At 32.5% G+C, this 11,840-nt stretch overlaps 1 protein-coding gene across 1 annotated transcript; it reads left to right on the plus strand.

Moving 5' to 3' along the window:
- The first annotated feature begins 2,577 nt into the window (after positions 1 to 2,577).
- On the plus strand, positions 2,578 to 3,714 carry LOC120338365 (lectin-like). The gene is made up of 3 exons (XM_078116679.1): positions 2,578 to 2,634; positions 2,840 to 3,024; positions 3,248 to 3,714. The coding sequence occupies exons 1-3, from the start codon at positions 2,578 to 2,580 to the stop codon at positions 3,507 to 3,509; spliced, it is 504 nt and encodes a 167-aa protein (XP_077972805.1). The 3' UTR covers positions 3,510 to 3,714.
- Positions 3,715 to 11,840: the final 8,126 nt, after the last annotated feature.

Here is an 11,840-nt window from a genome sequence, read left to right on the forward strand (position 1 = left end):
CCATGAAAGAACAGAACCAGCGAGAGTATATGTGACACATTACTTCTTCGAAGTTTAAAAACGAATACGTGGTATGAAATAATCAATGTTGTGTGTGTATAGTGATTACAAATATGAATGAATATCGGTTTAGCATATGTTAGGTTAGCATATACGTCTGACGGACTTACGTACTTGATATGCAAACCTCAATTGATTCAATACACGCCAATCACATTTCAAGCATACTGGTTACCCCATATTTTCAGACGAAATGACGAAGAATGTCATTAGTGTTGTGACAAAATGATACTTATATTTTAAATATGTAACTATCACACCATGATCTTTATGATATAATCAGGATTTGATTTGTAAAATAAAATACTCCACGGGAATTTTATGTACATTGCACTTCGGCTTTTATAGGATAGTTGAAAAAATCACATTCTTTGCCACCTCGTCAGATATCGGGAATTGTTATATCAAGCATTCCCAACCAATTAACAATCGGAACGTGGTAGTCGATGTCGCGTAGGGCCAAAGTTTAATCTAGCACAGAAAGATTTAAATACTGTTAAGAAACTTGAATAACTCAGCATAGCTCAAACAGAATTTATGATTTTACTAGCAGGAGAATGATAGGATTGAAATAAGATTGACGTAAATTAGGTTTTCATATCAAGTACGTCAGATAGTCAATCGGCACACGTCTAAAGATGAAATATATTATAATGTGGAATATGACGTGAAAATACTGATCTATTCTTATTTATATCATGATATTCTTCAGGCAAGCATTGGCCCTTTAAAACATTTGTTAGCTCGAGTATCAAGGAAGTAATGTGTCACATATTCGGTAACCAGTTTTTATTCCTTTTCACAAAATAGTTGTTTCGTCTCCCACCTTTGACGCATTAATAATGCGGATTTACAGAATCATTATTGCAACTTAGGCTATAATTCAAAACAATTAAAGTTTTCAGTTAGTTTGATATATGCACGGCCATATGACTAAGAATATACATTGTTCACTGTTATTATTATGGTTTCGTCTCCTACTGATGATATTACCAAAAATATTTTTTGCGTGATCCATCATAATGTTTGCCTGTACAGTTCACTATTTCTAATAAGATGTTGTAGTCTATAAAATGGTTATCGGTATCAACATTTTGTTCAGTTAAAAGCATTTTATAAAGCGTGTACATGGAAATGGAATTTCATGTAAATGGTCAAAGTGAAAATGCATATGTAATCTCTCACACTGCTTCAGGGCCACCAGCAGTTGCTAAACAAGGTTTGTGTTTTATTCGATTACCTTAAATTCTAATTTATAATGAAGAAGAGAAAATGAAAAATAGTTTATAAAGAGTAAACATGCATGGTTAAACTTCTCCGGCTTTCAAAATTTCAAATATCATATTTTTTCATATGAATTCACCTATTTTACAGCAATGCCGTAACAAATTTTAATTTCCCTATTTTTACGTAGAATAAAAAATGAGTATTTTTTACCGCTTGCAATCTCCTTAATAAATTCATTTCATCCACGTTTTTTTTTTTCACAGACAACAATAAAGCTACGAACAATAAAAATTTGTTTGTTGTCGCGATAGCTTTTGGAATATGCTTCATTGTGTTTATTCGCTGCATTTATCCTGATTATGCAAGTTAGTTAGTACCGGGAATTAAATTTTGGCGTAATGTTCTATAATGTATAATAAAATCAAGTATTGTACAAAAAGTTTTTTGTTTCCTACTTTTGTAGTAATCCATTTATTTGAAATATTCAAATTTATTTTAAGTTCAAAGAGAGATGAATCTTATGAGAGAAAAATTGGACAATATGAGTGATATTGGATCATATCTCGCTAGCAATATAAACGACACTCAGAAACGTATGATATATTGATTTCAGTCGAAACATGCCGATTGTATATCAGCGTAATAATATTTTTTAAATTTAAGAACAAGTGGAAACTTTTGAAAATTTGACAACGCAGTTCAAATCTTCCCTCGCAAGGATTTCAAGTGGAACACAAAAGAGTAAGTTTATATTAATATTAATTTAAAATATGTATCGCCAATTGCTTTATCAAGTTTAGCACAGTTTATAGCGGTGAAAAAAAAATGATTCAATTTAAGAACAAGTTAAAGCCATTGAAACACTGACAACGGAATTCAACTCTCACCTTGCAAAGATATCAAATGAAATACAAAATGGTAAGTTTATATTATTATTATTTTGAATTATGTATCGCGTTATTGCTTTATCAAGTTTGGCACAGTTTATCGCAGTGACAAAAAAATTCAATCTAAGAATAAATCAAGGCCAATGAAACACTGACAACGGAATTCAACTCTTCCATCGCAAAGATTTCATGCATCGTCTCAATGCGTTATCAAGTTCCGTTACATAAAATTAAAAAATCGCGACAGATAAAACAATTTGGACATTTGACACATCGGAATAAAAGTCTAATATAATCAAATGCTGGGAGAACACCTTATTACCTAAGATCTAAAAATATTACCTATTTTATCTTTTCAAATAAATTTTCAGCTTTTTTTTAATTTATAAAACATGAGTTAAAAATGAAGAATGAAGTGAGCCAACTCGACTCTAAAATATTCATTGGAGATAACAAATTGGTGAGTTTGGGCAAGAGAGACCAAATATATTTGCCCATCTATATATTACTTATTATCAATTCTGAAAGTGTATGAATATTATTTTTGTACAATAAACATAAAAAAGACAAAAATATTGTTGTTTAAGTTGCATCTAATTATACCGCACCACTTAAACTCACAATATTTCAGATTTAGAATTACTTAAAATTAGTTTGCTTTACAGAAAGAAAACCTAACTAAAGCAAGCTTGAGGATGAACAAAATGTTTTCCGGATGGTTCAGAGCAAGCAATAATCTCATTTACAAACGTTCCACTGATTCTGTCAACTACGCAACTGCAAAGGCTCAATGTGAAGGAATGGGAGCTCGTTTGGTTTCAACTGGAATTAGGAACAATCAAGTCAAAAAGTAAGCCAGTTGATTCCGTGGATGTATTTAAAAAAAAAAAAAAAAGTACATATTTTGTTCGTATCTTTTGTGAGTTTCCACTTATTAGTTTTGGGCGGTATGCACCTATTTTGACACGAGTCCAAATTAATCTTTCATTGGCATGAAACGTACTATATGAAGCTATGAAGCTATAAAAATGAAGCTCTTACTGTAAGTGATTAATAATTCTGCATCTTCTTAGTGAAATATTTCCGAAACATTACTTAACCGGAGCGTATGCATGGATAAGATTGGACGACATTAACAATGAAGGAATTTGGGTTTGGTCAGATGGAATGAACGATTCACCAAGCGCAATATGGAGAACGGGAGAACCGAAGGGAGGTAGAAGCGAAAACTGTGCAATCATATTAATTTCAAATTCTAAAATTGTGGTTGCTGATCTGAATTGTTCCCAAAACTGTCGATTTGTTTGCGAGAAGGAATTTGCGTGTTTTTTATAAACAATCGTTTCATTAACATATAGCTCGTTTTTATTTTGAAAAAATTGTTTCATATTGCGATGTGACCTATCGTCTGTTTATGAGTAAAGAAATATAAACGCTATTGAGTCGATTCAACTTATTGTTTCAACATTCTATTGTTCATAATTTTCATTTTTCGTTTCATGAATGCTTTTCGAATTTAATATTTCTAGTTTGAGACCACAAAATTTTTCTCTCGTTACCTCCACTGTAAAAGCGCAAAATGAAAATTCAAAATACACATCAAGTTAAAGAATGCTTCAAATTTAAATATGTATTTACCACTCGCATTGATTGAAAGTGTGCTAATTAAATCTAAAGACAATATAGGATATTTTTTTAAATCAAGTTAGGTGTTTTAACATTTTAACAATATGAACTTTAGTTCGTTTAATAAATCATGAAAATTGGCCGTTAGTTGCGCTACGAACTGGTTATTTTAAAATCTACATTTCATATTATGATGCTTTTAGGCGATAAACGCCATGATGATATTTACCTAAAGTGTTAATGAAAACCAAATTGTGTCCATCTACATAAAATATCATTTACAAAATGATTGTGGTATCGTTTATTGAGTTATATTGATTTTGAAACTTGAAACTTATGTCTAATCAACGAACGCACTTCAAAGTGTGCACGTCAAACTTTAACTTTTGACAATGCTACTAGAATAAATATATTTCATCTATACTTTAGTATTACTGTTTTCTGAAAATACCTATATCTTTTTCCATTTTGACACGCTTTGAAACTGAATATTTTTGTGAAAAGTTTTTATATACATTAATTTTTGATAATTGAAAAGGCTGTTACAATTTCGTAATTACTCAACACTATCTTAGTATGAGGTTATGTATTGTGATGAAAAATTAAATTATGTAATCGCCAGAAGGACGGGAGCTTTTGTTTGATAAGATTTACTGTTTTTATTTACATTCAGAATTTCAATTTCAACTGTTTTGTTAATTTTGACACGAGAAGTAAAATTTTTCACCTTGTCTAAGCAATGAATTTTAATATTCCTGCTTGTAGCAATTTGAGATAAACCGGGGTTCCCTAGTGTTTTTCGGTACTCCCGTAGTATGTGTACCAAGTTGGGGTTAGGCCATAATTTTATTCAGATTTTCTTTATTTTAGTTCCATTACGAGTTCGGGGACTGTTTGTGGTAACCCAGTGAATATACTTCCTGTCCATAGCCTTTATACAACTTGACGTAAATTGGGCGAAAAAAAATAGTTTTCTCCATATTGGTACACATGCTTCTGGAACGCCGTTTTTTCACTAGAATGTTTGCAGTGCGACAGGAATTAATTGTTCAAAAATTTAAATAAATAATAATTACTCTTAATAAACGGCTAATGCTGAACAATGCATAAATATAGTCATTGTCGGAAAAGTCGTGAACTAGGGAGAGGCGCTCCTGTAAACTATTTGATATTCCCAAAAGCGCATGACATCAGATATTAACTGTCTCAAGTTTAAGATACTTAAACTTCTATTTTCTCTATTCCCTTCCGCAACCTATCTCAGGCAAATGGTCCGGCAATATCAAAGGCTTGTGTTTCGCGCGCTGAACAAACAAAAGTTAATTATCCGAGTTACCTGAGGCTTAATATGGTTTCTAATGAGCGCGGAAGCGGGTAAATTATTTTCATGGTTCATTTGTATACTTCTCCGTATCCTGGGTGGCGCCATGCGTACATTCAGTTGCAGACTATGAGCTGGGTCGGAACTTTATTCATGAGAAATAGATATGAGGACAAACTATGTCTTAATAGTCATTTTGCGAACCACTAAATGCTGAAAATGCGATTTAGGAATACGTTCCCATGCATAATTACGAAAAAAAGTGGGGTAAACGTTTCATAATACCAGATGATTTTCAAGTTCAAACTAGCTTTAGCTTCCATTTTGAATAAAAAAAAATTCACCCAAAGATAAATCGTTGGTTTCATTTTCCGCCAATCCTCTTCCCAGACTATCGTCATATTTTCTGTTGAGTTGGATTTTGATACCAAAACCATTTTGTCCGATTCGTTACCCTTCTATATTGATTTGAGTAAATTATTTCAAATTTAGGTTAAGTAATGTTCAATCTCTGCACATAGACTTTTAATAGAATAAAAACGAAAAGAAACGCAATATGTCAATAAGGCATTTCCTATAATAAGTGCTCATTATCCGACATTATTATTGAACACCCGTCAGCTAAAATCACCACCCAGTCTGCGAGATATCTAAATTCAAATACCATGAAAAACCTGTTCATTAGGACAATCTTCTTCCAAATTGATCATTTTTTAAAAATTGTTCAACTGAACCGAAACGAGAAAGTTCTTTTAATTGGCATCAGGGTGACAAGAGAATATCAGCATGCAAATACCATGCTTGATTAAAACTATGTTGGCGGTCAAGAAGCTCTTTAATGCTGTCACCCTCATCGTGACGTCAAAGGTCGGTGTGAAGGTATATGTTATGGTCATTCATTGCCTTCCGTCCACTTTTCGTTATAAAATAATAATTAGCTTTGTTAGTTTCATCAAAATGGTTTCGTACTTTTCAAGTGATTATTAGTTTTTCTTGTTTTAAAATCCCTATATACGCCTTTCTTTTTTTGATTCAGTGCGGTTCATGTCCTGTAATGCGAAGTTTATTAAATTTAAGATAACTTGGCCAGTCATTACTGAAGTGAGCAAAATGTACTGAAAAGGCCGAAGTCATAGCGTAACCCTAACCATATGACCCAACACTTTTCCGTGATTACTGTGGTTGCGAATCTAATTTGCGTCAATGAAATTGGGTTTAAGAGCATTAAATACATTATGAGCAGGACATATCTCATCAAATTGAAAAAAATATATTATTTATTATTTTATTTTTTAAAAGTACCCCGTGTTGAATTGCAAGTCCGAATATCTAGAGAAAAATTGATGGTTTCATCGCCGTCTTAGAGGGTGGTTCACCCCACTGTTCATATGTTGGCTACACGATCCAAGACCATACGGAATAATTACCTGGTTGAGTAATGCATTACCTAATTTAAATTGGTGTGTTTCGCTATTTGATTAGGTTTATCTTGCCGTAATAAAAAAAGTTTTCAATTTATGAACACTAACGATGGTAGTTGGTGTTGTAAAGTAGAACTACATAAAAAACGCCAGTAACTTGGATCTATTTTTGTCATTGGCGTAGATTCTTCAAAGATTAGATAGATATTTCAAGATAAATGGGGTCGAAATAAAGAAGCCATTGTGTGTGAGAAGGTCTTATTCGCTACGTTTAATCCGTGGAATTCATACGTATTTCCGTTCAGAGACGTTTAAAATGAGTCGTTTTTCTACATAAACTATGATAAAATAAACAAATAAGACACTTCATTGAAATTATAAGCTTTGGCAACATCTACAAGTTCTTCTTGATTATTTATGATTGTAGGCCAGTTTGGATGCGATTCTTCGGCACCAAGACAATAACTTAGAATATATTAGATTACAAAAATTTCGATATCGAAGAAATGTTAAAAAGTGGTCATATCCGAATAATTAACTTCATCAATGAAAACTATTTGAAAAAGAAAACTTTTCTGCACTCTGTGCAATTGTCTAATATATAATAGACAGAGTTATGACATATTTAACTTTTTGTATAACGTCTATATAGTGGAATCGTACGACGTTAAATAATTGTCGCTCCAAAAGTATGTGTACCAATATGGAGGTTCGCCTATTTTACATCAAATTGTGTAACGGGACTGAAACCCATAGGCAGGGGGATATGCACTTGGGTAACATAGACAGCCCCCGAACTCGTAATAAACCTTAAATAAGTAAAATCCGAATAAAATTATGGCCCGACCCTAATCTGATACACATACCTCGAGAGTACCAAATAATTTCCACTTGAATACTATCAAACTTCGAAGCGGAATACCTATGAGTCATGCTGATTATGAAAATTTACTATGGCATTTCTGAAATCATATCCACTCGAGCAAGCGATTAATTTGTGACGAAGGGGACAACATATAGTTTATGGGCCTTTGTTGCATGGCTTGCATGCTAATCTTGCTTATTAAATGAAATTCATACATTCTCCATACAAGGTAAATTCATTGTTATCAATTGTTTCGTAACAGAGGTACATTTTCTTAGTTGTTTACATACACTTACAACGCGGGTGATAGAGCATAAGCGAATTTATTTGGCTCGGTTTTTGTGTACCTTGAGCAAACATTAAATCGTTTGTTTTTGTACGCGTTGTTTTTAGGCGATAATCAAACTTGGTGAATGTGTCGAACAAGAATTTCTTTATCTTGTTTGACTATGGGCCATATAAAGTTTGATCAAAGATTTCGTGGTGAATTTTCACGGACAAATAGCGTTTGAAATCAGTCTGCTAAAGTAGGTCCACATACCTGCCTTATCACTGTGTGTCGCGAAAAATAAAGGCTTCCTGTATAATTGTATTTTGTATTGAGAGGCAGCTTGTTGAGATTCATATTATAAGAAAGCAAAAGCACGTAGCAATAATGAAACGTAGAGTAGCGCATTCTAAATGCAGTCTCTTTAGGGCGTGTATGTACTTTTTGAACTAAATGGAGGATAGTGTTGAGTAAAATGTCAGATAGGATTATATAACTTGCAAAAGGAACTTGTTTAGAATATGAAATGTCTACCAGTGTTATTGCTGTGACTGCCTTGTTATAGTTGTCTATTTGGTACCCAATGCATATACAGTTGGATCAGAAAACAGGAAATAACACTGTATTAAATTATCGTACCATGCTCTTTAATAGAAATAAGAATAAGGTCGAGTGTGTATAAAGAAAATAATGTTTTGCATGGTTATATGCCTATATTTATAACAATATAGTATTAACCAATTATACTGCACTCGTATGAATTTTATCTGAAGGTTCCTGGTCTTTTTTGTCAAGTTTTGGAACATACAATTACCGATTCATTAATAATTTTTGATAAGTAATCAGGTTACCATATACTATCTGATTACATACCCAATCGGGTCCTCTTTTGAAAAAATCAAATTTTAAATGCACAAGTCGCAGTGAATATCAGATGTATGTTCATTTACCACGTTCTTAACACAACAATTAATGCACAACAGAACCGCCTACAATTTTCTCTAATTATAATATTTTCAAAACAATATTTCAACATATACATTTAGTTCACGACAACTGCTGTATTTTGTATTTGGAACATTTGACCTGCCATACCGATTCATAAGATATGAACTCAATATAACATATTCCGGGACCGATTTTTTGGTCTTTATTCACCATGCGGTTGATGGTTAGATGAATACCTATCTCGACTCCGCCAGTTTTGTAGCCGTTCAAAAATGATGTAAAGTAAATATGGAGCCCCGTCAGCAGTAAGTAAATCGTAAAATGAGTTCTTTTAGACTTGAATACTGAATGTTATTTTTATACAAGTAACTTCGACGAGCGGTGAATTGAAAAAAAGGAGGCGATACCAGCCACGTGACAATTTAGATTGGAATGATTAGACTGTGATGTCTTTGTTCGATTATTTTCATTTTTGTTATGAATATAAATTCTTATATCAACTTTCACGATGACTTGAACATTTGTATTAAACCGTGTAACATGACATATTTTTCACACAAAAGATTTTCGCTAAACAACCAAAATTTTAAAAAAAATATTTCATTGATCACGGCGGTACGATTTTATGGTCAACTTTGAAAATAAAACCTCAGACACAAGCACAGCACATTTCCCTTTTTCAGTGATCGTTTGTTTTCGATTTACAGACATAATAACACAATTTATTTTAAAGGAAATTCAAGTTGAAACTTATCAAATTTATCAGTGGATTTACATGTTAAGCTGTGTTTACTTTGAAACACCCAATTGGCAAAAATTTTGAGGTAGAATTACGTTTTCAAAGCTATTTTATACTAGTGCTCAGAATTTTATTTTGTCAATCGTTTTACTTATTTCTAGCCAAATATTTAAGCTTTTCGAACAATCATCATTATACAATGTTATGGTAATCGTTTTCATTGTTTCAATGCATTGTTTCAGAACTATTTTGGCGAAAAAGTTTTTGTGCGACCAACCAATATTAAATGCTTATTAAAGGAGATCAAAGGTGAAACAGATTTTTTCGTTTCATGTGCCTCCGCAGACAACGAATAAATAAATAAGGAAGATGTAATTATTTTTGTCATTTTATATATTGCCAAATCTGCCATAGAGATGAATGACGTAAACATTAGGGAAGCATATCTTGATAACTAGTAAATAAACCATAGCATTAGTATTAAACCGCACATAGTGAGGGAGTTTATTTATTTGAAACCGACGACGATCTAGTAGCTTCGCACGTACAAGAATGGACTGAACCTTTTAGTTGAATAACATGTAGTAAATGTTTGGCAGATGTAACCTATTATACACCATATTTGGTACTCCCTTAGTATGTGTACCAGGTTAGGGTTAGGCCATAACCTTATTCGATTTTTCGGGACTGTCTGTGTTAGGAAAGTGAACAACCTTCTGCCCATAGGCTTCCTCCCGTTCCTTTACACAATTTGATGTAAAGTAGACGAAAAAAAATAGTTACGTTCGTATTGATATATACATACTTCTGGAGCGCCCCATATTTTTTGAAATTTCGTAGACTCAGGCATTCGTAAATATTAGGGGACATGCACTGTGTAGCTTTCATTATAGAGTGTCATTCATCATTAACGTCACCAATTGCCTTATGTCATCAATATATTTACATGTGATTGGAAGAAAACAAAATTGTAAAATTTAATTTGTCAACACACAAATTATATATCCATTTGCCATAAAGCTGTTTGTTGAATATTACCTCCAAGACGATTGGAATCTCATCTCGTGCCAATATGTTGTTGAATTAATAATTACGCCCCGTCATAAAGGTTTATGTGTTTAATCTGTGATAGCAGTAAAATTAATTATTGTCATCAAATTCTCGTCGAACAATGATTGTATTATAGGTTCGCTAGGCAGTTAGAAAAAACCATATATATTTCCATCATCCCAAATAACTTATTCAAATAGTACAAGTACGTATTAAATAAAAATAAAGTACAATGTAGACGTGGAGATTGCCTTGTTAGATCCTTAACATGCAAGGACAACCTTCCAACCACTAAGTCCTCGGGTCAACAAATATACAGACTATTTATCATCGCGCTACACTTCACGTTTCGTCCACTAATCCAGCACCAATACTTGAGAATAGTAAGATTTTGTCGAATATCCAAACTTGATAAATGTTGATTTGGACTTTTTTTTACTCATTTATCACCCTGTTGTAAATGTGCAACCTATTTGCATCTCGTTTAATTTTATAAACATTTTTTAATAAAATCACGTTGACCTGGCTATGCCTGGCTTTGCTAACGTATCGAAAAGCTCTATTTTAAAAAATATTAGTTTGTTTCCGATTTTAAAGGTTTGGTCATGCAATTATTTATTTTTAAATTTTATGCTATTGTTAAATTTGCATCTACCATTTTATATAGATTATTTTAAAATGTAGAATATTGATGTTTTAATTAACAATTATTTTCTGTTTTTAACGATGTTAACAAAGGAGACTATTATTGTCTAACCGCACTATAACAATTTTGAAATCACATTTTCATTGCCTGGCAGTTAACCGTACGTTGACCGTTTTTATTACTCTCCTACAAACCGTTATTTTGTAATGATTTATTTTAGTTCCATATTATACTGCTTCAATATTGTTTTACAACGTGACCAAGAATAGTTGATTTTTCTCAGAAACTTTTGTATTAGAATGAGAAAAAGAGTTTTTACTTTGAGGAAAACTAAACCGAATAATAACAACAGTTTTTCCACGCAGTTTAAACCCGAGAATGTAGCGTCAAGTCATGTATTTAATACCTTCAACTTTATATCCCACCTATATAGGATGCAAACTTACACATCAATGTTTTATTGCAGCAAATCCAATCTTTTCATGACACGATAAATGTCGACAAATTTTAATTTTTTCAACCGGTTTTATTATTTTGGCGAGTTGACCGCTATTGTCGTTTTTCACCTTGTTGTATTCCGTTTTAACAGGCAATAATATTCACTCATCACATAATAACCACCCTTCAAATCGTTAATTTTGCAGGTGTTTCCTGTTGTCCAGTCAACCTGTAGCACATTAGAATAGGGAAACCATATCACGCCAGTATTAAAACTTATTCAAAACTCGTACTTTCCTAGATATTGCTATTGCTCATATTTTAAAAATCTAGTTGACGTTAGT

Source organism: Styela clava, chromosome 10 (genome assembly GCF_964204865.1).
Source record: "Styela clava chromosome 10, kaStyClav1.hap1.2, whole genome shotgun sequence".
In the NCBI taxonomy this organism is placed as follows: domain Eukaryota; kingdom Metazoa; phylum Chordata; class Ascidiacea; order Stolidobranchia; family Styelidae; genus Styela; species Styela clava.